At 52.1% G+C, this 27,080-nt stretch overlaps 6 protein-coding genes across 6 annotated transcripts; 3 read left to right on the top strand and 3 right to left on the bottom strand.

The window, feature by feature from the left end:
• Window positions 1-3,367: 3,367 nt before the first annotated feature.
• Window positions 3,368-4,545, top strand: CDEST_09273 (Putative tetratricopeptide-like helical domain superfamily). The gene has a single exon (XM_062925432.1). It carries the CDS (start codon window positions 3,403-3,405, stop codon window positions 4,480-4,482), a length of 1,080 nt encoding a protein of 359 aa, XP_062781483.1. The 5' UTR covers window positions 3,368-3,402; the 3' UTR covers window positions 4,483-4,545.
• A 370-nt stretch (window positions 4,546-4,915) lies between these two features.
• CDEST_09272 (Putative zn(2)Cys(6) fungal-type DNA-binding domain-containing protein) lies at window positions 4,916-6,337 on the bottom strand (the record flags this gene model as incomplete). The annotated part of the gene is made up of 3 exons (XM_062925431.1): window positions 4,916-4,948; window positions 4,999-5,026; window positions 5,070-6,337. 3 exons carry the CDS (start codon window positions 6,335-6,337, stop codon window positions 4,916-4,918), a joined length of 1,329 nt encoding a protein of 442 aa, XP_062781482.1.
• Window positions 6,338-7,690: 1,353 nt separating this feature from the next.
• CDEST_09271 (uncharacterized protein) lies at window positions 7,691-7,867 on the top strand (the record flags this gene model as incomplete). The annotated part of the gene is made up of 1 exon (XM_062925430.1): window positions 7,691-7,867. One exon carries the CDS (start codon window positions 7,691-7,693, stop codon window positions 7,865-7,867), a length of 177 nt encoding a protein of 58 aa, XP_062781481.1.
• A 991-nt stretch (window positions 7,868-8,858) lies between these two features.
• Window positions 8,859-9,839, bottom strand: CDEST_09270 (Putative sterile alpha motif/pointed domain superfamily). Its single transcript, XM_062925429.1, has 4 exons — window positions 9,641-9,839; window positions 9,376-9,583; window positions 9,285-9,318; window positions 8,859-9,229 (listed from the first exon to the last, which is right to left on the bottom strand). Exons 2-4 carry the CDS (start codon window positions 9,492-9,494, stop codon window positions 9,026-9,028), a joined length of 357 nt encoding a protein of 118 aa, XP_062781480.1. The 5' UTR covers window positions 9,495-9,583; window positions 9,641-9,839; the 3' UTR covers window positions 8,859-9,025.
• Window positions 9,840-10,367: 528 nt separating this feature from the next.
• Window positions 10,368-11,798, bottom strand: CDEST_09269 (Putative basic-leucine zipper domain-containing protein). Its single transcript, XM_062925428.1, has 2 exons — window positions 11,265-11,798; window positions 10,368-11,194 (listed from the first exon to the last, which is right to left on the bottom strand). Exons 1-2 carry the CDS (start codon window positions 11,476-11,478, stop codon window positions 10,791-10,793), a joined length of 618 nt encoding a protein of 205 aa, XP_062781479.1. The 5' UTR covers window positions 11,479-11,798; the 3' UTR covers window positions 10,368-10,790.
• Window positions 11,799-24,918: 13,120 nt separating this feature from the next.
• CDEST_09268 (uncharacterized protein) lies at window positions 24,919-26,748 on the top strand (the record flags this gene model as incomplete). Its single annotated transcript, XM_062925427.1, has 4 exons — window positions 24,919-24,997; window positions 25,038-25,558; window positions 25,615-26,323; window positions 26,392-26,748. 2 exons carry the CDS (start codon window positions 24,919-24,921, stop codon window positions 25,445-25,447), a joined length of 489 nt encoding a protein of 162 aa, XP_062781478.1. The 3' UTR covers window positions 25,448-25,558; window positions 25,615-26,323; window positions 26,392-26,748.
• Window positions 26,749-27,080: the final 332 nt, after the last annotated feature.

The raw sequence follows: 27,080 nt of genomic DNA, 5'->3' as shown, positions 1-27,080 counted from the left end.
CTGGTTCTGGCGTGGCACGTGCGTGGTCTGATCTGCCAGGCGCCAAACGCGAAAAGCAAGTGAACGCGCTGGGACTGTGTACTGTGGGCTGCTGACCGCGAGCTACTGACAAGGATGCAGTAATGAACCGTTGACGACGATGTGCATCGCCCCATGTGTGCCCTTCGAAGACTATTGTGACATGTTAAGGAGTGAGAGGTCCTCGGAGTGGTGACATCTTATGCAACGCAGGTGGCAGCGATTGGCAAGATACAGATATAGACATTCCGGACTAGGTATCAACATATCAGTATTCTTAAGGAATTACCTCTGAAAGAGTGCCTCCCTAGCTTCTAGAAGGAGCTTGTTGTACTCACAAAAAACACAGGGGTAATTGACGTATTCATCGTGTGCAGGTTGAAGAGTAAAAGTGGATATCTAGGTGAATGCCTCTGGCCGTGGGGGAAATGGGGTCTAGTTACAGTGCACGGATAATGTATCGTTCAACAGAAGCGGATAAGATGGCCACCATTCACTGGATATAGCCGGCGGATCCCCGAGCGTTTTGACCGCTCGGACAAGGGAATGAACCGGACGCCCTTCACGTCGAACGGCTTAGACCGCTCGCCACCTTGCGAAACGCTGCATCCCTCTGCGCCAAACTTTTTTTGCGACGAAAACGAAAAGCAACACCCGCATTCCTCGCGCGCTCCGCCTTTGCGCAATTGAGGTGTTCGGGTCGAGTTGCCAGTGTATTCTGCCGCGATCGAGATGAGGGTGTCCGAGCTTCCGAGATACTTGCACAACGGCTCCCAAATCAAATCCCAAAAGGTGCGTGCGGCTTCCTCGCCGTTGCAACAGCGTCAGACGAGTGCAACCTGCAGGCTCTCAGGAATGAATACCCCCCCTGTATCCATTGGTGCCCTTTGGGAAGCCCTTCGTTCGACCTCGGTATTCCATCATTATCATCAACATCTCAACTCAATCAGCAACTTCGACGATTCGACGGGCTCAAGGTCTACTGATGACAAGCCCAGTCGACGAACGATTCGACTTTCACCGAACGCCCCGTGGCGACCGCCCCCATCGCGGCCAACTTCACGAAAAGCCCATTCTCCATTCTTCAACTTCATCCCCACCTCACCCTCCTGCTCACCGACGCGAAAGCTAGCGTCAAGAACGTCACTTTTCACCACTCGACGCGCTAGTCTCGCGATACCCCAGCTTCGTTGACTTCACGTTGACATTCCCCCTCTGACCGTCTGAGTATGTATATGAGGGCTGATCGATCCTTCTCTCCGACCGACGTCTCTCGATTTTCCTCCTGATCGACAATCTCCTCCTTGCACCAACGATTCGACCGACCGTTCAACTTCTGTCGAACCGACTGTTTGACTTTTCTTGAGTCGACCGTCTTGTTTCTTCACACCCGCAAGGAAGCTCATCTTCTGTGCCGCCAGCACCATCATCGCTCTAGCGCTCCACGACCAGGCTTTCGGCGCAGCGAGCCTGACAGATGCAACCCAGATACTAAGAGCAGAGGCCAGGGGTCCGGTCCAGTCTATGGCTTTACGTTGGAAGCAGTCAATGCTCAAGGTTCCGATTTTTCGAAAGCTCAGCGGCGGTGCGTTGGCCGTCGACGAGGCCATGAGTTATTCCAAATTACGAGACGACATGGGCCGACAGAGCCTTGATGCAGGTTTCGAGAAGGCCTGGACGCCACGATTCGCCCGAAGAGGGGCGGCGAATGCGGCAAATGGTAGGCCGAAGTAAGCAGCGGTTGCCGAGGACCACCAATACTAACAACTTCGGCCCTAGGGAATGCGTCTGATGCCGTCCGCGACCAGATGATGCGCCACGATCCCAAGTTTGCCACTTTCCAAGGCGCGTATCTCAACGAGAACGTTGAATTCGACCTCCAGAACACTTTCCTAGAAGAGGAAACCGAGGAGCAGATGTGTAAAGTATTTGCGCATGTCAGCCTCACGCGCGATCCCCGGGCATCGAGAGACATGGTCCCTAAGGAGGTCTGGGAAAATTTGCCACCCGATCCGGAAATTCTGGAGCTGGAACAACAACGACAGAAGTTGAAGGGTGGTCAATACCGAGTGCAGGGTGAAGAGAACGAAGCCGAGATCCGCAGGTTGACCGAGGAGATACGCACGAAGCGAGATCAACGCGACAAGAACGTCGTCAAAGAGTACCGCGAATATCATTTCTACAACCGCCCAACATGGGATATCGAGAGGCAAGCAAATGGCGAAGAGGGGGAGGAGTATGCTGAACCGGAAATCAACCTCCAGATTCCCGAGCGCACCAGACTGGCCCAAATCCTCTGCCACCAACCAGCCGATTGCTCTCATGACAAACTCATGGAGCTTAGGATTGAGGCTATCGATCTGATGGTCGCACTATGTGATAAGAGAGAGACGGTCAAACGAGACCGCATCCGTACCCATCCTCAACCCAAGCCACCTATCGAAGAGGGTCCTCAACCCAAGCCTTTCCCACTCCTCCTCGATCCGAATCAGTGTCCTGTGTGCGTCGGCGACGGGAGGCTTCCCCTAGAAGAACGAACTTTCAGGTACTGCCGGCCGACAGTCAGAAACGACCACTTTGACAACCAGCATCTAGTAGAACGAGAACGCGCTATACAATGTGGTGATCTCATTCGATGTAAGCATCCTCAATGCCAGCATGATCCAAACTTCCCGACACTGGATGCGTTCAGAAGGCACGTGCATGACTCCCATGGGGTTTCACTCAGGACGTCAGATCAGGTCATGCAAAGACGATCAAAGAAGGCCAAGCGTAGACAGATGGCTAAAGGAATAGAAGTTCCAAACTGAGTGCCAAGCCTAGATTAGATGTACAGAGTATGTATGTACTGCGGACGCTTAGATAAACAGAAGTAAATGTCCCTAACGCCTCTGTCCTTGGTACCTTTCAATGCAACGCGGAAGATGATTGACTGGATGACTGTTTGAACGATCACTTGAATTCAATGTATCATTAGTCCAGAAAAGGTAAGCCTGTGCCAATGTCATGCAGCTGAACCGCCGCCCCCCTCACTTCCGCTAATCGTACCCTTCCCCCACTTACTTCGGTACAGCTGGCAACCCCCGATTAACTTGGGCGTGGCATAGTGACTTTGCTTACCAAGGGATCTAGCTGTTTGAATGGCCTTGTCACGAAACGTGCAGTGTGGCTACCGGCGGCATGTTCAATTCGGGAAAATTAATTGTTCTTGGTTGTTCTAACATCTAGCCATCATTTTGCCGTCATGAGCACTGGGTGCCCCACTCTGCATACGACAATCACGTCAAAGCTGAGGGGTAATTGTATATCTAGGTTTATCGTCACACTGAAGTCTTCCACACAGAACCTAACAGCTTCTTCTTCATTCAACCTACAGTTTCAGATATGGCCTGGTCTTCAAGCCAGATCGGCTTCTTAGCTATCCTTTCGATCCTGAGCGTTGTATTCTATCGTCGGTCACCGAACGCCCCCCCACCTACGGTAAAAGTTACTGCGCTGGTAAACGGCTTTTCAGTGGGAGGTGTCAAGAACTACCGGATTCAGGGCGTACCTGCCGACTGGCACAAAGAAAGGTTGCAGTCTTTTTTGGCAGATCATGATGGTTGTGTCGATCCGGTTGTCATATCACTTTCCCTGGAGGCTCATGGTCGCTCGAAAACCGGCATAGTCACTTTCCGCAGTGGGATTCAGCCGCCAAAGCTTCATCCCATGGACTCACACGAAGAGGATATTGAGATAGAGGCCGTGATGTCTACTATCAGAGCCAACCTCGCATCGACATACCAAGATCAACAACGGTGGAAGGAGATGGAGGACCTGGAGTTGCGGGAGGTGAAGTTGAATCAACGTGACCTTGGAGAGGAGCACCCCGACACACTCACCAGTATGGCCAACCTGGCATCGACCTACTGGGACCAAGGCCGGTGGAAGGAAGCTGAAGAGTTGGAGGTGCGAGTAATGGAAATGAGCTTGATAGTGCTTGGAGAAGAGCATCCCGATACGCTCATCGGCATGGCTAATCTGGCATCGACATACCAGAGTCAAGGCAGGTGGATGGAAGTGGAGGAACTGCAGTTGCGGGTGATGGTGACGCGAAACAGGGTATTTGGAATGGAGCATCCCGACACCCTCACCAGCATGGTCAACCTGGCAGTAACTTACTGGGAACAAGGCCGATGGAAGGAGGCCGAAGGGTTGAATGTGCAGGTGTTGAAGACAAGTTCAACGGTGCTTGGTAGGGAACACCCTATCACGCTGGTCAGCATGAATAACTTAGCCCATGTCTGGATGGACCAAGGCCGTTCTCAGGATGCACTTATTCTGCTACGGAATTTCCTTGGTACTGCTCAACGGAGGCTAGGCACCGCTCACCCAAATACCTTGTCTGCTTTGAGAACACTTGCCAGGTGGGAGCGGAACGACTCAAGGGCAGAGAATACAATTGACGGCGGTGAACCAAATTAAAAAAGCAGATTTCGTATCAAGACAGTAGAATCTACCAAGGAACGCTAAACAAATCCTGCTTCCAGATCGACTTGGCCCGCCACTTCCGGTGCACGAAATGCCTAACCCAACGAAGAAAAATGCACCTGGCAACCTTCCTGACAGATCTTCAGTATGGTCACCAGCGGCACACATAACACATGGAGATAAGTGCGGTTGTATCACTTAGTGTCATCTGCTGGAACTGTGGTAAATCTAGATGACCGAGTGGCATCTGTCCTTTGTAGGGCACTCCTAGCCCGACCATGCCTTTTGGCGAGAAACTAGTGTATTGGGCCAGTTCCATTTGAGCGATGGTCTCCCAGGTTATGTGAAAGTGCCATGAGCCGCCACCGAGATAAACCCACCTCAATCGCTGCCTGTTGTGCTGCCGTCTGGGGCTCCCGCCCTGGGACTATGCTTCCTTCGTCACGATGCCGCTGAACTTCTGCAATCAGTGCTTGAATTTCCCATGAGTTTTGGACACGGTATACTCACCAGAGATTGCGAGAAGCGGGGAAGCGCGCTTGAATGTTGGTTTTGGAGCTGCAGTTAGTTACCCTACTTACGATGTGCGCTTCGCACAGTTCAGCGGCCTCATACTCCTTCTCTGACAGTTGATGACCTCAAGTGCGATGCTGAGCTTATGATCGAGATAATCAATCATGGTCTTGCTGACTTGAGGATCGTTGGAGAGATCAGCGTAGATGTTTCGAAAATGCCTGTAGATCGCTTGCAGCTTTTGAAACTCAAGATTCAGGATTTCCATCTCGAGCCATTTGCCATCCTCATCGCCCAGCTTATACGCACCGAGACTGACGCCGAGATGGCCTTCGGAGCTGACCTGAGTGACCTTCAACGCCGTTTCGTTCTCGAAGTATATGTAACTAGCGTTTTGATATAAACTTATAATCTCGCCAAAGACTGTGGCAACAAGCATAGCGGCTGTGTGTGTATCTGGCTGACTCATGCATCTCGAGCAAAAGAGAATGGCGGCACATCCTATGACGGCTTTTCGATTAAGGGAGAGCACGAGATCGAGAGGCGGGACTTGCGGAGACGAGGCGTTGTGCAGCGTTTCGAGTGACTGCAGGCAAACAGAGAAGCACGTACATAAACTGCCGCCCCTTGTGGATGACTGTTCATGTTCGACTGCGGGCTGTCCATCAGGTGTGTTGAAGGGGCCTGTATCGTAGGTTGCTGCAGTCATGTGGATGACGGGTGGTATGGCTGTGAAAGGGATTGTCCCCTGTTGCTTTGGGGACTCCCATGGTATCATATTGGTTGCTATTGCAACATTCGAGGACTGAGAGTATCCACGCTGGGGTTGCATTTGTGATGTAGTTATCATCCTGTCGGCATCAGACCCAGCAGAACAGCTGATGGAAGAAGTGCAAAATGTGGCGTCACCACAAATGTCTGCTGTTGGGGCTTGATGTCTAGCGTTCGTATTGTTGACGCCAGGTATGGCAAGCTCAGAGTAAGCAGGAGAATTTATGCTCATGGTGTCTTTGGTGGTGGTGGTGCTTGGGGTGTGCCAGACAGGCTCAGTGATGTATATGCCAGCACTGAAGTGCTGACCGAACATGAGGCTTTCTTCGTTCATGATTGGGGGGATATCGGGCACGTGCATTCGGACTGTATTGGCGGGGAAAGATGCGCTTTGAGCAGACTCTGGCCTGCCGGCTCTGTTTGAGAGTGAAAAAAAGCATTCGAGGCCGCAAACCAGGCATCTGGAGCAAATGGGCCTTGTTTTGGAACATTTCACCTTCGCCTGGGAGCATCCATCACAAGAGTGCCGGAGTCGGCGCTGTCGGGACTTAGAGTTGGATGGCATTGTTGGCCAGAACAAGTCTTTCAATGATTCGGAATGACGTTCTCTGAAAAAGAGGGAGTATCCTCATCTGACAAAAGCGTACATGACATAGGAACATGGTGAATTGGAGGGTCAAGTCGCTATTAAAGCTAGATTGATATCGAATACAGCTGAAGTAGCTGCGCCTGAGCAATCAGTCGAGAGACAGAACCTGCTGCCTATTTTGGAGTGTGGAAGGGAACCAAAACAGCAGAAGCCCGTCCCAGTATCTCCATCAACCCACAAGTACCATGCTGACACCTTGATCAAGTTATTGAGCAAATGGTGAATATCAGAGGCCAATGAGATGTACAGGTAAGCATGCTGCCTTGCTGTGCAGTCATAGTTTCGTAACGATGAACAATGAGATGTTTGGGCGTATTGATTATGGCGGGGCTAATCTGAAACTACATTTGCTTACTTCAAAGGTCTTTTGTTGAGGAATACAAGCAGCTACATGCTAAATGGGGTAACTCTAAGATGATCGTTACGTCGCCATGCTAAATTCTGTAGAGACTGTGCTCGCAGAAGCAGTCTATGATACTTGGGGACCAAGTTTCTTAGTTTCAAGCACATGTTTCTAAAGAAAAGCCGAGGCGAGAAAAATAACTTCGGCTAGCCATTGGCAGTCAGCTTCATTGGATCGTCAGCATGGGTTCTTTCGGGACTATGGCATTTTAGTCACTAGTCACTAGCATGTGATGCGGTATGTTTAGGCGACTCATGCACGGCATTTAGAAGCCGGACTGTTACCATTTTGCCATTGATACTAAACTCCAGAAGAAGGAAAAGCCACATTTTAGGAAGGTAATTGACATTTCCAGAAGCTCAATGATCCGGGGAAGCTGTCTTTTTGTCTCTCGCCTAAAGTTTTCCGCTAAGTGGGATGAACACGACATCTTTGCATGCATTAGCTCCCAGCCGGTATCAGGACCACAGGACCAATGGGGAACGTATTGCGACCAATGGGCAACATAAAATCATGGTGGCACATAGCGACTTTGGACGAAAGCCAGACCAGACATGACTACGCGAAGGAGACTGGTCCTCCTCAGTAAAATGGTACAAAGTCAGCCCTGTCATTCAATACACATCTCGATCACTGAACCATCTCACGATCTGTACATACAGTAACGGTGTACGCCACCTGCTGTACTTCTGAGAGCCGGTGTAACCAGTGATGGCTATCGATCAGTTATTCATGTTTCGATAGTCGTGTGCAATAAGTCGCAAAGGCAGAATCCATTCTGGAGTCGTTCTTCCGAGTCTGAGTTCTCACGTCGTCAACAACAATATACACTTCGTTTATTCAATCCACCTCAAACAACAATCCAGATGTGTTATCAACTCTTTGAACTCTACCCTGTGTGCCGTTGCCTTTACTACCAGCACGCTATTGACAGGTGTGCTGCCCACGGACGAGGTGGACACAGCATTCAGAATCGAACGATCTTGGTCGGCTATGCATGCGATGCCCACTCGCAAAACAAGGCCACGACACACTCCGACTGAGGCTATCATTCAATCAGCCAAATTAACGTAACCGACAAAGCCAAAAAGTGGAGACTTGTTAATAATGCGACTGGACGGCGGAATGAACTGACGAGGAGCAGCGGGTATATGGCGACACTAGAATGACGCCAGCCACTGCTGGTGAGGGACGAAGACACACCACTGCTGCAAACGATGGAGAACTTGTCTCGGGAAGGGCGCAATGGGCGTCTCCATCAGATCGACCTCGCCAGGACACTATTGAGTTCAACGAGAACCTTTTTAGTGGTTAACTCCCACATTCTATTGACACTAAGAAGCCGCACGTGGTGACCTTTGAGCTGAAGCGGAATTGGTGGATTCTCGTTGTGAATCTCACTTCACGTGGATTGCAGTACGGTTGCGATCCGCCACTATACTATGCCTTGGCACCACCGTACCTTACACTTTTTCTCGAATACATTGGTTTACTAATGTTGGCAGCTGGCACTAGAGCACTCATCCACGTTCAGATTCCAAACGATTTTCTCGGTAGCCAAGAATTGCGTAGGCACGGCCATCGAACACTGAGACCCATCCAGACACCACGGAACCCATTCGCTGATTCTAGTTGGTAGGCGGTTTACTTCCCAGGTGGCTTCCGTTACCGCTGCCAGTGCTCCTGAGACTCCTTGATGTCTTGCTTGTACACTTGGCATGCAAAAATGGCGCCCGAATCAGACTCCTGACACTTGGCTTGGAGATCTTTCACTGAGATAGGGTTAAGCCTGCATATGTTGCCGGGCAACTGACTAAAACGCACCTTGGCTTGACCTCGCTTGGCCCTATTTGACCTCTTGTAGGCACTTGTTGTATTTTCTGTACTCTGCTGTCTTCTGGTACTCGGTTAAGTCAGGTTTGTATCTTTCCTTCGCCTTGGCCGCACGAGTCTTATAAAGCTCCTTCTCAAGGGGTGTTGAATTTTGCCGGGTTTCACCATGAAGCTTGGAAATCTTGGTGGAGGCTACGATTCAGCCCTTCAGCAGTTCGTCAGACATTTCTACACTGATTTAAGCTACATTAAGGTTCCCTATGAATGGAGGTTGACCTCAGTTCTCACAATTTGAGAACAGCACGAACGCTGACGGCGGTCGCTCGGGCCTGTTATCATCGGTCTTTAGATCTTTGTTACTCTTACAGTTAAGGCATGGACTTAGTCAGCACAACCCTTTGGGTGTTGGCGACACTGGCATTTGGTAAGAACAGATCTGTTCTTAGCCCCAAAAGTGTTGATTCTGGCCGTTTTGCCTCAAGCATAGGCCCCCAAGCAGTGGTTCTTGATGGTGACACTAACGACGTATCAGGAGCGAGACCTCTGAAGTTATTGATTCGTCTTTGCAGTTCCTATTCACTGGTCAGGTCTCATCGTTGTTACTTGGACCGCGCACTTAGAACTTACACGTCGATAACCTGATTTGACTCCAAGAGCGTCCCTAAAGTAACCATCGTTAGTCTCAGGTTTAAGTACGACAATCGAACAGTGCGCGTACAGATCGGATTCTAGAGTGGCTACTATCGCTTCCCAAGTATCGATTCCTTGTTCGAAGCAGATACCCAGATACTGTGGGATGCCTAGCTCTGCAGATATGTGCTCAAGTTGTTGCGCCATGATCCGGCTTTGAAGAATGCCCTTGGGATACTCTGGGGTATTTGGCTTGTCGCCGTGGAAAATCGAGGGTTAATGTCGAAAGTTTTCCCCTACATCGAAATTGTCTAATTGGCCATTTGGCGGACGAACACAGCGACGAACTTTACCTCAGAAGCAAATTGATAGGAATTGGTAAAAAATGCTCGCCAGTTCGAATTGCCACGCGTTTCTCTCGCTTGAAGCCGATACACTTCTCGATGTTTAGCGTTCCGGCAAAAGTCATCAAAACCCTTGAATGGACCTAACCGCGTGGGTTGGCTGCGGTAGTGTAACGATGTTGGAAGCTAAAGAAGTAGGTAGAAACAGTGCGGACTTGATCTTATAAGGATTTCTCGACAAAGACGCAGCAGTCGTGGCGTAGGTGTACCAAGTCAGTTGCAAGAATGTCGATGACATAATGAAGGAGGTTAACGAAGTGTAGATGGGTCTCTGTCACGAGTGTGTTTCAAAAGAGGATAGTGTCCGGCCACATTAGGTAGTCGCCTAAACTCTGTACTGTGTAGTAGCAAGGGTAGTTTCTTAATGGAGCCTGTTTTGGGGCAGGTCATGTAGAATGGAGGTGTGTGGCAGTTGGCCACGGTGAGTTTGACCGGGGTAAAGACTGGACACATGACAATCATCACACCCATCGTAGTATCGTCACATTATCATCACAGTAACTTCGCAGCACTATCGCGGCACCACCACTATCCATCCTTACCGTCCTCACTCCACTCACAAATAGCAAGCTTAAGGGGCGCATGACTGTTATGCCGTGAAGCGCCAGATTGGCTTGCAGTAATTTGAATCAAAGCCAGCCAAGTTATGAAAGGTAGGTGGTTGACAGAATAATAACCGGACCCATTCAGTTGTCGCGATGGTCAGCAGAATATGGTAGAAATAGAGTTGGAAGTGCGGTTGCATTGGTTAGAGTCTAAGAAAGGGGTTCTGACGGGTGGGTGAGTAACTAATTTACCCCTTGTCAGACCCTTGGTACGGGCATACGTCTCTCCGAGGGCCTTGGCAGCCGGGCTGCCCATCAGGGCACTCTGCGACAAATGACCAATTGAGACCAGGTAATTGGGTGCCACCCCTTTTCCTTCGACGGTGTAGGCGAGGGTGGTACACCCGGGCTTCCAAGAAGGCGAGGATGAGGAGCACGAGCGAGGGCGCATTTGCGGAAGCATTGTCAACAGTCGGCGAATTCCAGCATGTCCTGCAAAGTAACTCTCTTTAGGTCATCTGCTTGGCGGGTTTATGTCGATGCCGGGATTGTTGTCAGGATCCATGTAACGATGGAGGCCATTCGTCGCTTGGGGATTGTTCGAGCTTGATGGCGCTGTTGTAGTGCGTCGTTGGCACTTGGTACATCTCGGCGGTTATGAGATAAGGCTGCGTGGTGTGCGAGGGAGCGAAGATCATGTTTCCTGGTGCAAAACAGGTCGCGTAGGTGAATATTGGGGCAATCTCTAATCTCTCACAAATGTCGGGCTGATGTTGCGCGAGTGAGGCCTTGTCGGCTTCCGCGGGGGTTATGTGCTGGCTTTCGTTTATGGATTCTATCACTTTTGGTATCTCGGCAACATGCGAACGCTGATCTAAGCGCTTAGGTTGTGCGATGGTCGTGCTTTCCCGACCAGCCCGCCTCTCAAGGTCCTCAAGGCGTCTCTTGCACTTCTTTCCTATGTTACTGTCATTTAAAGTCTCTCCAAGAGTGTAAACGCCAACATTGCGGCGTGGCTGTAGACATACGATAGTTACGTTGGGCAATGCGGTTCTGAACCCGCCGGCGGTCTGCAATGTCGGAGATCTGTGTCCAGTCTTCGTCCGCGGTGGCGGAGCTGCTGAAGGCGCTACAAGTGGCGTGACGTGAGAACCTTTTCAAAACGGGAACAGCGGCTGGGGAGGCATATTGATGTTCGAACATGGTGAACATTGACATTTGGGGGGACTTGTTGTAGGTCATTCTTCTGGTGGAAGGGTCCAGGATGGCTCGATATCTAACACGCTTCAGACAAGCAGATTTGTGACTGAAAATAAATTTGTGGTAATTCAAAGCATTAATTCAAACCGAACTGAAGGGATGAAGCATAGAAAGGGATCGACGGACATCAACTTCAACAAAAAGGAGGTGTATGACTAGGCAGACAACAGGTGAAGGGGTCTACATGTCCCGCCCTCGGGGGAATGGGTTCATAGGGTGGAAGTGCTGAAACGGAGAGTTGGTGTACCTGGACGAACAAGCGGGATCAAAGGGAATGTACCCTAGTTAGGCTGACTTCAAGCACAGTGTTCAGCAAAATGTTGGGCAAATGTTCAAGTATGAGTGATAAGAGCAATTATACATAACGGGCTGGAAGCGGACACTGTATGGCTTCAAGGAATGGCACACAACATTCAGAGTGACAGTGACCCTTTCGGCTTTACCGCCGGCCGTAATAACTTACATCGTGCCATGTGTGTTTTGAGTATGGAGTTCGCTGTCGGCGTGGGGCATGCAAGCTGCAACAGGTTAGTGCTTTGATTCGTAATTGTCCAGCCACTGTGTGCCCAGTCTGGGAGCTACAGCCATCATAGTGACGTGAAAGCCAAGTCGTAGGCGCGTCAAAAAGGCGATCCCAATCAGCGGCTGTCAAATACTTCGGACCATTTTCCGTCACCACATCATCCAGAGCTGAACGCACAGACCCGGGGTTATGTGCCAAAGGAACACGTCATCCTTACAAAGAGACCCCGTGGTGATTATGGATTGGACTAGACCAGCAAAGTACGGTGGTTAGAAACGCCTCAGCTGAAATTTGGGGCAGTTGGCTGAGAAGGTGCCAGCTACTTTCATGTATTTCGTCTGACAGTACACACACATCCGGGCGGGGAAGCTCCGTTCCAAGCACGCCCCTCTAGTGATGCCTTGATCGGCATGCTCAACTAGAGAAGCGACCCTTGAAATATGCAGGACGTGTCCGGAAACCCAATTGCCCCAGCGGCTGAGGGTGTTCGCCAGCGCACACTCAAGCCCTGCGCGTCTTGTGCCGCCAAGCTATCTGACCCGCATACCGTGAATCAATCACACGGCCGAGTTGAGGCCGGAGGTGAACCCAGCCAATACGACGCCCCCGGACTATAAGCCACCAATGACCGTCACCTCTTGGTCGAGATAGCCCCTCCTTCTCCCCTGGCCTGGTTTTTCTCTATCTCCTTGTTTCTCAAGCGGTAGTTTCTTGGGTCCCTTTTGAGGACTGCAGTTATTAGGTATTGGCGTTGTTGGTAAAGCTACACCGCGGCATTGCCTGAATGACCTTTAAAACCCTAGCAATAGGCCAACCTCTCGATCTGAAGATGACTTGTAGTGTAGGAGGACAGACAGATATGACCTTGAAGATACCTGATGGCGATTGCGAACTGCTGTCATATCTAATCAGTTATTATTGAAAGACACTGGGGTAGTCACTGTCTTTTTGCGGTTTTTGATGTGCCTGTTTTTACACTACGGTATTAGTGAGCGGCCTTGATGCTTTGCTCTAGGTTCTCCAGTTTTATTCATAGCCCCTAGAGTGTTGGCTCTCTGGCTCTGGTTAGGTGCAGTATTTCATGCTTGTGTTGCCGCTTTACAGGCTCTTCCAGCTGTCATCTTTCTATATGCAACTTGTTCATGGGTGGTCTTGCTTCTTACTTGCCGCCCCTCCTATTTTTCATCGCTGCCTGTGGTGTTCTGTGCCTGTAGCCTGGCAGAAACAGCTCTCACGCGTTGAAGAACCGACTGCGGACAGTGTCATGTGTGAGTTGTAAGATGTCGTAAGCATGGTACGTAGGAATCGTATCTATAAGTGGGCTCTCCTCTCTAGGACTAACTATGCAAAGGAAAGGATCTGCTGGGATCTATATACCAAGGTGAACGAAGGTATCATGACTCAAATGAAGGCATCATAAGTTGGGCTGGAACACTGATGTAACCGGAATGCTCTGATGAAGCTTGTGATGGCCCGGAAATTCCCGGACGGGCTGGGGGGATCATTACATAAGAACTGGGCCATCGATGAAGTTGAGAAGCATTTGTACAGGCCAAAGGGGGGAATTGGATATTCTCATGTACGACTACCGACCACCGAATTAAGTCACCCTGCGGAGAACCAGCCATGATGCTGTCCTCAGAAAAACACATTTGACAAGGACTACACTCTGAAATACATTTCAAACTATGAAAAAAATAGTCTATGGAATCAAGAACACTTTTACAAGAACCTTCTGCGTCCTATGATCGTGTTTTCACACACAAGCGCCCTCCTCTCCGCCCCTCCGACCCCACCACCACGACCGCGCCCGGGTCCTCTTGGTCCGCGCCCGAACCTCCCAACACCCCCGCCTTCCCCTTAGATTTCTTCACCACTGCGAAGACCTCAGAGATGGTGCTGGCAAATCTGAAAACTTGTCGTTGGTACCGTGGCGTGATGGTGGTGAAGTTGACGCGTCGCGATAGGATGCAGGGAGCGCGTCAATCTGTCCGGTGGGGGCTGACATATCTTTAGTATAGTCACTAAAGGCATAACGAATGGAAAGAAGTGTGGTTGTACTGCTTAGAATAATCTGCTGGACCTGTAATAGATTCATGTAAACAAGTGGCGGCTGTCCTTTGTAGGGCAACCCTGGCTCGACTGTGCCTTTTGGCGAGTAATGAACGTATCGAGTCGATTCTACTTAAGCGAGGGCATCTTAGGCCCGCTGTGGTTAACCAGTGATAGTACGTATCAGACTGGATATGATTTCAAGTAGCAGCAAGAAGCACCTCCTATCTGCGACCGGCTAGTCCAGGGTATGGCCGGTACAATCACACAAGTCATGGCGCACAGCAATTGCCGCCGTGCTTCGGTGGTCATCCGCAATCAATTGTCGTCCAACCTTCTGCTCAACACAGGGCTCCATGGTTGGCCGTTCACATGGAAGACAACAAGCAAGTGCGTTGAGTTCGCGGGATCAAAGTTGAGTTGTCACGACATTGTTTGGCATCAGCCCTGCTTAATGTACGTCCTTCCTACCCCAGCTCTTCTCACGACCCTCGGCCGTGGCAAATGACTGTTCTTCCACAGCATAGTCCGGCCTTATTGGTTGTGCTAGAATCAGTTTAATAGCAGTCCAATTTTCCATTCAAACAAAGCTTGAAGCATTACGCACCATAACGCAATCTTCGCATCGAGCGCCGTGCACATAGACCCAGATGGGGCAGTCGACGCCGTGCTTGTATCGGTTGATGCAAGGATACCGATCCATGATGAAGTGGCAATGAGGACTTGGAAGAGAGACAATGGTGGTCCCGAGATGTACATTTATGGACGGGTTGAGAGAGTCGACAGCTGCTTATGCTCCAACGATCCCCTGAGACGCCCACTTTTGAGTGGTGTCACGTCCATGTCGGTGGTTCACTGGTGGATCCTCAGCTCAATACGCAAAAGGGAGACCATCGTTGTTCATTGGTCAGCCTGAACACTCAATTGTCCTTTAAAGGTCGTTCTGTGCGTGCTTCAGAGTATGTCCCCCCATCAATTAAAACGAAAACCTAATATGCATAGAGAGGAGTTCATCCTGCCTGTCCCAGTCTTGAATCCCGGCCACCGTTGTTCTCAAAGAAAGCCGAACCCGATTTCAGAAGGAATCCTCACGCCCTGTTACGACCCGGTAGTTTCCCAAGCCCGCCGCCTGTTTCGGCTCGTATTCTGTATGCGCGGAGTTCACCGCGATCAACTGGTCAAGCTCTCGTGCCATCTTGAGGCTAACCGACCGCCGCCCTCTCATGACCCTCATTCGCTCGGGGCCATCCTCCAAGGATGCTCCAATCTCCGAGGGTATTTGGTATGCGCGCGTCAGTTCGGTCTCATCATGCCATCATTAAGTAGCCGCTCGAGAAACCCCATATGTACTTGGGGTCGTACGCCGTTCATCTCTGCGTGTGCCTCTCCGTCCGGTTTCACTGTTTCGGTGGAGCCTGATCGACCGCCTTCGCGTGAGGCGAAGACACCTACATTATGTCTAATCATGTCGAGTAATAAAGCAGTCTGGGCCGAGACGTCCAGTTCGCATGGCTGTTGACGCTACTGTAATTTCAACGCTCAAATCACTGACGACTAGCCCCAAAGTTATCGCACCCTGTGACAACCTTGTTTGATCATCTGCCGCCGCGGAAGCTCGGAATAGCGGCGTGTTGTTTGCAGCGTAAGTGCAGCGCCGTTTCCCGACTGTTCGTATGGGACCATTCACGGCGTCCTGCTGCCGGAGGGTTCGGGGCGTAGCATCGCAGGCTTGGGTGCATTCCAACGGGAAAGCAAGCCAGTTCAGGCTCCTAAGATGGGCCATCCAAGCCTCACAGCAAGCACCTGCTGTGTCGCGTATGGTCCCGCAAAATCCATTTCCAGCTCCTATTGATATATTGGAGAGCCGCAGCCTGAAAACCTAGTTTTAGTGCATCTGTAACTACGTCGCGGAAGCCGGCTCTGGCTTTTGGTCTAGAGTCTTCTCAGCCATGGAACAAGGAGCTTTCTTGCTCTACGATGTGTTCCATCTGCACTGACCATATCCAGCTCCTGGAGGGGCAGGTTCTGGCCTTTCATGGAAGGCATTCTCAACCATCCGACGATGACTCTCACCACTCTACTACGTCCCCGTCCGTAGAATCCATTTCTGGATCCCTGTTATTATGTTGGAAAGCCGTGACCCAGACGTCAACTTTCGACGCCGCTGCAATTCCATCTTGAGAGCCTGTTGTTTTAAGAGTCACTATCCCAGCCACGCAGCGAGCAAGTTTCTTCGCCGTGCACCCTGTCCGCTATATCAAGTTCCGGCTTCTAGCCTACGTTACTCCAGATCGAGCTCCGAGATTCTGGCTCTGGGTTGTGGACATTCTTGGCCTTGTTTTGGGTGTCTTGATTGTTCTGCTATGTACACACACACACAGAGAGTTTATTACGCCCTGGCTAAGCCATAAAGGGCTCTTACGTCTATCTCATATGCTCCCCTTGTTGAGTTATTACCCTGGTCTCAAAATAAGCCCCATATTTGAAATCCACTTCCGTCTGCGTCATCTTTGATTACTCCTTCCGGTGATTGCGATTTCTCGTGAGGTAAGTAGCAGGTAATCTTGGAGCCAATTTCTCCAAGTGTTCAGGTCCCTATCTTCGGCGGCTGAAGCGAGTGCTGCTGTCGGTGGCACGAGGGCGCGTGAGGGGTTAGTCGGTGATTAGTGTTGGTGCTGTGGTATTGTGCTGTTGTTGTCCTATGTTTGGTTGATCTGCATATCGAGTCGTCCCGTTGCCATGGCAAACTTCACTGTTTCTCTTACGACGTCCATGCATGGCGACCAGTCGTCGTCAGGGTCGGATGTGGCCTTCCCGCCTAAGTAAAATGACAGATTGCCTCTGTGCGTATCAGTTCGTTGGATCATCGGTGCGCGTTGTCCTGTCCATTGGGTGCACCGGAAGAGAAAATGCTCGACCGTCTCTGCTGCTTGCCCGCATGCACATTGCTCCGAGACGGCCGCCCCGATCTGGTGCAGGTACCAGTTGAGCCTTGCCATCCCCGTCCGTAGCTGGGCCAGTATGCTGGCCTCCTTCCATGAAAATGAGTCGTATAGTTGCCGTGTATGCGTTCCCGGCAGGGCAGCATCGACCCTTTTCGAGAACTTTCCTACACCTTCGGGTAGCCTGCGGTACTTTCGTATTCTCTCTAGCGCGTGCCTTAGGGTGGTTGAATAGGCCCTCGCTGGCTTCTTCCTTGGCGTCTTCCCTAGTTGCGTGCTCTCTTTCGCCGCTGCTTTCGCCTTCAGCTTGAGGTCGGGCTCTACTTCTGCCGGAAGCCAGAATAGTGTAACCTTGTTGCCTTTACTTGTGAGCGTCTTGGCTGCCTCGTTTATGCGACGGATTTCTTGTTGGCCTGATTGTTGTCGTGGTCTTCCTGCTGCTAAGACGGCCGCTTTGTTGGTGGAGAAAACGTAGATGGCGAGGTAACGGACTCTCTTCGAAAGAGACTCCAGCACCGCTGCTATCGCCATGAGTTCCGCCGTATATGGGTTTTGCTCCGTCCTAGGGCCGACGGTGGTTGATGCTGTCGTCGTGGAGCCGCCTCTCCTGTGTGACAAAGGGAGCAGTACTGTTGTTCCGTAGCCCACGATTCCGTTTCTTGCCGAGCTGCCTGTTGCAGCCCTGCCTGTTGCAGCTCTCACGGCCCACCCAGTCTGGGTCGCCTTGCTTGCCCTATCGCCGTCTTCTTCCACCACCGTATGGATTCGGCTTTCCCACGGTGGCTGTGGAAACGCTTCGATAGTCTCTAGCCTGTCCACTGGTAGGTCTTGGTATGCTGTGGCCATCTTCTGGAAAGGCGAGATGTGCCTCTTGAAGCTCTGAGGTCTGATGCGTCGCAGCGGGTGACTCGTAGGCAGAGTCTGAAGACGCACCCAGAACTTGATCGCTTTCCTTTCGAATCGTTCCTGGGCTGACTGTATGCTTGCTTCTGCTTCGGCGACCGCTGTGGCCACTGTATTGAAGGTTCCAATGATCGCTTGAGCTCCAATCCTCTGTATCCTGTTGATGACCTTCATCTGGGCTGCTCTGCACCTGTGTTTACAGACGTTCGACGCATAATCTATTGTCGGTGCTACCGCCGCCACGAGGAGTTGCCTTGCCGTCGACGGAGAGAGGCCCTTGAGTCGTCTGAGCTCCAGTACAGCTTCGAGGCCTTTCGTCGCCGCTTCTGCTACGTGTTGCTCGAAGTGGAGTTTCGTGTCCATGACCACGCCTAGAACCTTAACGCGATCTTTGGGCCTGACTGTATACCCCTTGATGTTGAAGGTTAAATAGTCTTCCGGCTGTCGCCAGTTACGGGTGAAGTGTATGATGGCCGTCTTGTCTGTTTCGAATGTCGCCCCGCTTCGTCGTTCCCAGTCGAGGGCTCGGTCAATGATGGCCTGGATTCCTTGTCGGTTCGCCTCTCGCGATGGTCCGGTGACCCATGCCGTATAGTCGTCTACAAATGCCAGCGATCCTCCATTCTCATCGATTTGGTGCTGAACCAAGTCGGCGTTGAAGAAAAGGAATAGGACAGGCGACAGCGGTGAGCCCTGGGGTAGCCCAGCTTGAGGCAGGGAGCGGACCTCCGAGTCCTGGCCGTTGACCTGGATGCTTGCTGTCCGATGCGAACAGAACGCATCGACCCACTTCACCAGCTTTTCCGGGATCCCTCTCGCCTTGAGTCTCTGAAGCAGTCTCTCCTTATACACCCCATTGTATGCGCCTTTGACGTCGAAGCTGACTAGACTGAGGACTTTTCTTTTCCTCCATGCTCTGTAGATGTACTCTTGGAGCAGAACCAGAGCCTGCTCTGCCGATCGCTGCTTCCGAGCCCCGAAGTGGCTTGTGGGCAGGAGCCCGTATGTCTCGACAGCATGCGATATCCTCTCGGCCATCACCGACTCAAGCACCTTCCCCAGTGTCGACAACAGCGAGATTGGTCGCCAGGCCTTCGCGATGGTGTAGTCGTCCTTGTTCGGTTTCTTCAGCGGGATGATCTTTGCATGCCTCCACTGCTTAGGTAGCTCTCCCGCCTCCACCGAGGACTGGAACAGCGCGTGAACCCGATGTTTCACTACGGGCCACGTCTGCTTCCACACGGCTACCGGCAACCCATCCTCTCCGGGTGCTTTCCACGATTTCGACGCGAACAGCTGTCTCTCCACCTCTTCTAACGTGATATCGGGGAAGGGCACGGGCGGCCGTTGTGGACGATTTCCCTCGTCATCGATCCCATCCGGAAGTGGAGGGAAGAACGCAGTCAACAGCTCCTCCGCCTGTTCCCCGGTCTCTTCCGTCTTTGAACCGTCTGCTCTGGTAAGCTGGGGGATCTTGTCGAACGAGGCACCTTTGTCGGCGCATATATACTTGGCTGCCTTCCAGATGTTCGTATCGTCGGCCAGGAACACGTTGTAGTGTGATCTCAATCCTGGCATTGATCGCCTTCCATGGAGCGTTCTTGAACAGAAGTCGGACCTTGCTGTCAGTGTTCGGCGTCACAATTTCAAACGCTGTCTCAATCGCTCGATGGTCTGAGCCATGGTCTGTCTCGTGCACCGCGCATCGCATCATCATCCGCGCCAACTCTTCCGACGCGATTGACAGGTCAATCGTCGTTGCCGCGTCGTTCTTATGCCACGTCTTCGTCCCTCTTGGCAGGAGGCTACTGAGGGAGAAGTCGCTCATCAGTTCGATGATCGGATCCGCCTCTCCTTGTCCGTTCGCTGAGACGTCGTCCCCTCCCCATAGTTGGTCATGTCGGTTAAAGTCTCCAATGAGGACCACGTCCACCACCTCGCCCGTGCCGCTTCTGGCTCCCGAGATTGCCTGCCGTAACAGGGAACACGCCTGTCGAAGCATCTCAGGCTCTTGTGCCGGAACATACACCGACACAACCAGCACTCGACGACCCGAGAGTCGAAGGATGGCTCCGGTCATGTCCGGTGACGGTATCGGCACTTGCTCCGCCTCGACCTCCTTGTTGACCCACAACATGCTCCTGATCCCCCATCGTCCCTCCTCTCTCCACGCCGTCGGAAGCATCCTCGTCCACCTACTATGCCGCATCGGCACTGTCAAAACCTTACCCTCTCTCTTCCACACCCATGGTTCCTGAACCGCTATGACTGTGAAGTCTCGCAGTTGCTCATCGTTCATCAGGCTTTCGTGCACTGCATCCTGTTTCCTCACATTCAGTTGGAGAATCTGAAAGTTTCTACTCATGGAGAGATGGGTAGAGCTTCGGACACTTCTTGCTGAAGGATTCGTGCGGACCACCGCAGGGAACACACTTCAGTACCGTCTCGCGACATTCCTTGTGGTGGTGGCCCTCCCTAGCACACCGCCCGCATACCAAGCGGTTCGGGCATCGGGACGCCTTGTGTGGGGCGATCTGCTGACATTGGAAGCACTGTTGTGGCTGAAACTGGGGTTTAAATATCCCCGTGGTTCCGGATTCTCCTCCCGCGTGGAAATAACCTTCCGAGATGAGCCTCCTGGCCTCACTGGCTTTGGTCAGGTAGACCGCCATCGATCCGTACGCTTTCGGGTATTCCTTGTCGCTTAGCCACACGATCTTGGCGACGGTCGTTTCGTTTTCTTTGCTGAACTCCTCTGCTGCTTGGCTTCTGCACTTCCCTTTCTCCTCCCAGACTGCTGACCATCGCACGAAGTCTACCTTGATCGGATACAGGTCGTCGTCCCGGACTCGCATACCCGGGGCGATCTTCATCTCTGCGATTTGTTTGACTGTCCGGTGTTCCGCGTCGTCTCGGCAGACGATTCTGACGAGGCTCTCATTCCTTGGGTTCACGGTCACGGCCTGGCACCGCCATCCCGTGCGCCCGTCCGCACGCATCTCCTTTTCCACTGCTGCTCTGATCGTGCCCGCGTTGGGCTTGTTGCCATCTTCTGCTTCAACTCGTGAGATGTCTATCGTGCAGTACAGAGTGTCGGTCACGTTGGGCGATGATGCGCCGGACGTGCGGGTTCGTGCCTCGATGGTCTGGCCGATTGGGAGGTTTCGGGCGACGGCGGCATAGGATGGACTGGGGTCGCTTCGCGCCGAAGCCAGAGTCGCTAAGGCTTCGAGCTTTTCGTGCGTCTTGGTGTTATCGTCTTCAACTTGCTGCTTCAACGCCTGCAGGTCCCCGCGGACCGTCTGCAGCTCATCCTTGATTGACCCGAGTTCTTCGTTCGCCGTCCGAAGTTCGTCCGTGGCTTGTCGAAGCTCGGCCTGGATATCCTTGTTGCGCAGTTCCGATTTCTTCCATGCGTCGAACACCACCTGGAGAGATGCATGCAGTTCCTTCATCTGCCTTCCCATGGCCAGGAGCATCACTCTGTCGTCGTCCTCGGTCGCCTTGGTCCTTCCTTTCGCGGCTGACGCGCCCCTGGTGGCCGCCCTCCGCACACCGTTTCCTGCCAGCTCGTTCGGTTCTGGGGTTCCATCGTCGGCAGTGTCTTGGTTTTCCTCGTTCAATCGGGCTTTGGTCGTTGGTTTACGTAGCAGTCGCAGTGACCGCTCCGTTCCGCTGACCTCCTCGTCAGGCGCGACGTTGATCGCGTCCGCCTCCATGTTTCGCAACACGGGACGCGCCGCAAGTGGGTCCACTAGTGCCGCGCCACGCGTTTCCGTGTCACCCCTTCCGCAAAACACCCAAACAACTCTCGACAGCAACGACAAAAGATGATAATAAGCTAGTTTCCTTCCCAGTCGGCAGCCCGGCTGCAAGGCATGGCACAAGTTCAGTTGCTGGCTGACCCGCTTCTTGGTCTTCTATGCACGTCCCTTTTTCTCAACTGAATGGTTTGCGATTTGATTGATGGTTGGGGGTGCTTTGATAGGCTGGGACATGGGTAGTGTCCGTAGTCACGTCAAAATCGAAGTGGGTCTGAGCGGAGAACACCTCAGCTTCCTGCCCAGTTTGATTGCCTTCTCTTTTGGCGCTGCCACCACATTTCTAGCCTTTTTCCTTCGCCTTCCTATCATATGTGTGAGTGGCATGGTCCGCCGAAATCACAGTCTTGGTCATAAACATTCGAAACAGATAATATCTCTTCGGTCTGGTGCTATGTATGCAACGTGGTTTTGGATTCTTCGCAGTCAGTCAGACTTCATCATATTCAACAACTTTTGCCATCAATTATCTCTGCTGCATTGCAAGGCAGCTTTTGGCGCTATTCTCCTCGTGAAGCACATCGACCCGGGCAATGGAAGCTGAATTTGGCTCGCTCATCGTCGCTATCCGATTCGGCGCCAACAGGTTGACTGTTGTCACTGCTGCTACTGGACCTGTCCATACTCGACATGCGGGCCGCATGTTCGCAGAGCCAGCAGCCTTCCAACGCTAACTAAGGTCCCTAGCGGTGGATCCAGATGCGTCAACCTGATGCTTGCAAACAGGAGTGAAAAATCACTGGGAGGCTCAGCCCAATCCGCACGGCGTTGCATTGAGCGAAAGTCTAGATTGGGAGAATCTCCAGAAATGGCTTCTGCGCAAAAATCGAGCAGCATGTGAGGGAGTGACGACGCGAACGATTCTGCTGTCTCCACAGACACCAAATCTGCTCCTCTTGGCCTTGCAACCAATTACCTTGTCTCGCCATCCGGATCCTCCTTTCCGGAGACTGGTCATATCACCGTATCGACTCATGAACACCCTGGACTTTTGCCGACGCCCAGTCATTTCACATTCATTGGCATTCATTGGCATTCATTGGCGTCTCTGTTTTGTGCTGTTCTAGGCCGCGCGACCAACAAGGTCGGCAACACAATCAACGTGATGATCCTCGCAGTCTGCCCCCACCGTCACTACCAATGTCCCCGAGTTCCATTTCGCTATTGTCCACATCATTGACGCGGCTCTGTCATCCCCTGATATCCCCGTCAGCCAGCCGGGGTCATTTCCCTGACGTTCCCTGACGTCCCCGACGCCTTCTGCCATTTGTTCCGGAGAGCTTTCGATGCGGCCTGGTGCTGCATCTCCCGCCATCGTATGACTGACGGTCATGTCGTCTGCTTCTGTCTCTATTGATACCAATGTTCTCGCCCCATCTACTCTGTAGTGGTGTATCAACGTTTATTCTCGACCCTGCTCTTGTGCAATGAACGAGCTGGAACCTCTCAGGTGCAAAGATGGATGCGAGGGTTGCGGCCCAGCTTTCCGCTCCTTCTGAGGCTTCTTGGAGTTGATGCATGTTTTTTCTGTTGTGTCTGCCCACACGAGGATAGCGATGTCGTCGATGAATCCCGTGGCAAGTCTTTCTTGGCCTTGATTGCATCTTTCGAGGAGGTTTGCGTTGTAGAACAAGTAGAGTATTGGCGACAGGGGAAAACCTTATGGTATGCCAGCCGTGAGCATGTATGGCTTGGAACGGTATCCGTCGATATGGGTTTGTGTCTGTCTGTTTCCTAGGAGGCTGGCGATCCATCGGACTATTGCTTCATTGACCCTTCGCTTCCTGAGGTTGTGAAGAAGTCTTTAGTGTGAGACGTTATCGAACGCCCCTGATACGTCGAGGAGGAGCAGGCTTGGTACCTTTTCCTGTCCCGTATTCCAGGCTGCTAGACTGAGGGTCTTCACTCTAGTCCATGCCAAAATGTCCGCGTTGAGAAGTCTTTTGTCACAGAGAAGTGGGAAATCGAGAATTCCGGCCTCTCGCTCGCCGGGTTTGCTTTGGGAACTAAAGCCGAAACTGTGACCGGCACTTCTGTCTCGCGAGTTCGCAGTCATAAAGCGAGGCTTACCGCTAAGGAGCGGTCGGTAACGACCTGAATGGCGAGACTGAGCGAGTGGCAGGCCTCGAGATGATCCTGATGTGTTTGTGGTCGTGATGTTCTCGTAAGTTCCTCAGCTTCCTCGAGTCGATGCCGTTCTTCTCGAGGTTGCTGACGTAATTTAGCGAGTTCACCTTCCATTGCGGTGAGACTGATGGGAGTTGAAGCGTAACAAGGCTCTGGCACCGATGGTTCGATTGTAATCGACAGACAAAAAGGGAACGGGATCCGTGGTGGGCAGGTAGTGTGAAGACCTGACTCCTGAGTGATTAGTTAATTACCTCACGGTGGTGTTAGCGTGGTGCTTTTCCAAGCGAATCCACAATTTTCAGTCTATCCCCGACCTGTTAATGTGGATCCTACAACCCAGACCCCCTAGTTCAGGACTGTGTCAGAGGACAGACCGACATCTCAGAATAGCGTGATATTGAATTGGTGAGAAGCAAAGAAGGCCAAGCCAAAGTGATCCTATCGTCACTCGTGCCAAGTTTCCCACGGGGACACCGGGCCGGCTTGCGCTACATTGCGAGGCACTCTACTGGAACGGCTGTTTTACGCCTCGGCATACTGTGCAGACCTGTGACCCACCTAATGGCACCATTTGAATGCCTGGAAGTCTGTTGGAGAACGCTGCTCAAAGGATGTGCTTTCCATGCCACAAAACTTCTCTACAGTCATTTCAGGTACTTCATGGTTAGCAGTGAGTGATTAGCGGTATTTGGGGTAGTGTCCACCAGGACTAGGTCGAGACCGGGCAGAGTGAGACGTCCCCCGACCCGCCGAGGCCCCAGAGGGCGTTCGAGCCTCGGGGAAAGAGAGGAGCTGAGCGAGCTGCGGGAAAATGCCGGGACGTGTGACAGTCTCCGTTGCGGGAGAAAGGTACGACCCGTACAGGTGTGCTCCGCCGTTCGTTGGCGGCATGGTGCAAGTGGACGTTGGCCGTTGGCCGTCCCGCCCGACAAGCTTAGCCGGGCGACACTTTGGCCGTTTGGCGGGCCGTGGACCCCTATCCAAGGCACGTCTAGTTCGATCCGTGCGTGTAAGTTTGGCTAAAGTTGACGACAGCTGAGGCTACAAGATGATGATAGAACGTCCGTCTTTCACCCCCCTTCTGCTGTCGCCACGAGCAGCCATCGAAGCATCTCACAGCACCGGCGCCCGTGTGACTCACCCACTCCATCCACCAAGCCTCTACAATAGCTGTTACTGCTGAGGACGATTCTTTCGCAGGCATACGACAAGACCTACCCGAACTACATCAACGACCGGCGAGCGCCAAGCAGACGCTCGAAGCCCGTGTGGACTCGACCACTGTCACCGACGATGCCTTGCTGCTCGACGCCTGCCAAGCTGAGCAAATAGACCAGTTTCGCCACGAGATTCGTCTTTGCCAAGACGACGCGAGAAAATATAGACTATTGCCTACAGACACGAGACGATCTACTCGGTCAGCACTCAAGCCTGCAGTTCCTGATTGCTGCATTCGACCGGGTTGTTTGCCGAGTGCGCTGAGTATCATGCTTGGAGGGAAAGCAGGTACAAGCCGTCAAGCCGACCGACAAATTCCCGAGAGGACGATATCTCAGTATGGGAGCGTCTCGTATGTGTAGCGAACGGAGGAATGGAGATCAAGCACAAGTGCCTGTCGGCCCTGACGGAGGTGAGCCGCTGCTGGGGACTTGACAAGGTCAAGCACTAGCATTGTGCGGTAGTCGGAGTGCGTATGTGCTATTGACTCTCGGATCCCTGGTGAAATGTACAAGCTCATACTTCGCAGGCACGAATTGGAACCGTGTCTCCTTGTCCATTCTCCTGCCTTCTAGTGAATGCCCTTACGGGATTTGCAGTTGCGCTGGGCGGTTGGACCTATTGCTAGGATCGGCACGTTATCGATGTATCCGACCGCTTCTGTTTCCTGTCTTGCAAGCCTCGATCAGTTCGACGCTGAAACAATTCACTCCGTCCGGGAAGCCACTCGGCCGGCCGTGGCTGTGCCTTAACAAACCCGTTAGCCTTTTGCTCCGCATGGAGACCTTCCCACAGGAGTGTCTCGACCCCAGGCAAAGCCGAGACGATCCCGCCCCTTCCATCGTTTGATTGTTAACAGGCTAGCTAGTCTCTTCATAGTTCGGTACCGCCCTCCCGCTGGTTCTGCCGGTACTTGCCGGTACTTAATTAACGCATTGGCGGCAATGAAGGGATACGCTTTCACGACTGAGCGATCGGCCAAGGAAAAGAGTGGCTCCCAATAGGTTCACGGGTCCGTACACTCACGGGTCTCTCATTTGTCAGCAACATCCACTGTATTCTTCTTCCCAGCGCTGACCAACAATCGATCACAACCACCATCATATTTCTACCAATGCATTTAAATGACCTTCCCCCGCAAGCGTGTTTCTCATCACAGGAAGAATTGTTGACAGTCTACCTATTTGGGCAGCAATTAGAGACTATAAGTTCATTGTACGAAGGTTGACTATTGGAAGGTCTGGCTGATCAACAATCACCTACTTATGCAATTGATTCTGTTCTGGTTGCTAATTCTCGGTATTAGGCAAGGAAGAATGGAGCGAGAATTGGCTTCTTAAACACCGGGAAGCTAGATTCTCTCAACATAACCACGACACTAAAGACGACCGCAAGCCTTAAGACGATCTCTATTCCTGGGACAATCACGAACCTTAAGACTGGCAGCAAGAAGTGACGCAAGACCATCCGCAAAACGAACTTGGAGACCCTCGGATTGAGCCTCAACACGGGCCTTTAAGCAGGTCGCAAGACAAGGGAACAAAACGACTACCTACATGTAGTAAATGTCATTTAGAAGGCCACACAAGGAGTGCGAAATCTTGTCCCCAACGACACCGCCCCAGCCCCTGCTGAGAAGAAAAATACAGTGGATGTTGCTGACAAATGAGAGACCCGTGAGTGTACGGACCCGTGAACCTATTGGGAGCCGAAAAGAGTGGGCGGCTGACTAATACGTACGCGTGTGATCGATCTTATCGTCCTCCTGATGCATCCAAGGTGTGCCTAAAGCAAACTAATAGTAGAGGAACCGGATTTCAGTTCTCGGCATTGGCCAAAGAGTCCTTGGGAAAAAAGCGCTTGGGGCCCAAGACACCGCCTGGATAAACGTTTCTCATCACACAATCCCTCAAGCCAGCATATATCCAGCTCATACGTCAGTTCAGGATGCTCCACGTTCGGATATCTCACTAATTCGATTTCCTCAACCCGAGA

Source organism: Colletotrichum destructivum, chromosome 6, assembly GCF_034447905.1.
Source record: "Colletotrichum destructivum chromosome 6, complete sequence".
NCBI classification, from domain to species: Eukaryota; Fungi; Ascomycota; class Sordariomycetes; order Glomerellales; family Glomerellaceae; genus Colletotrichum; species Colletotrichum destructivum.
This window is presented reverse-complemented; position numbering and strand designations above follow the sequence as displayed.

Bases quoted from the DNA above. Each gene is read 5' to 3' on its own strand.
- CDEST_09273 (XM_062925432.1), top strand. From the start codon at position 3,403: ATGGCCTGGTCTTCAAGCCAGATCGGCTTCTTAGCTATCCTTTCGATC.
- CDEST_09270 (XM_062925429.1), bottom strand. From the start codon at position 9,494: ATGGCGCAACAACTTGAGCACATATCTGCAGAGCTAGGCATCCCACAG. The intron at 9,319-9,375 runs GTACGCGCACTG...TGGTTACTTTAG, and splicing joins GCCACTCTAGAATCCGATCT to GGACGCTCTTGGAGTCAAAT. The intron at 9,230-9,284 runs GTAAGTTCTAAG...ACCAGTGAATAG, and splicing joins TCAAATCAGGTTATCGACGT to GAACTGCAAAGACGAATCAA.
- CDEST_09269 (XM_062925428.1), bottom strand. From the start codon at position 11,478: ATGACCTACAACAAGTCCCCCCAAATGTCAATGTTCACCATGTTCGAA. The intron at 11,195-11,264 runs GTATGTCTACAG...ACAGTAACATAG, and splicing joins CATTGCCCAACGTAACTATC to GAAAGAAGTGCAAGAGACGC.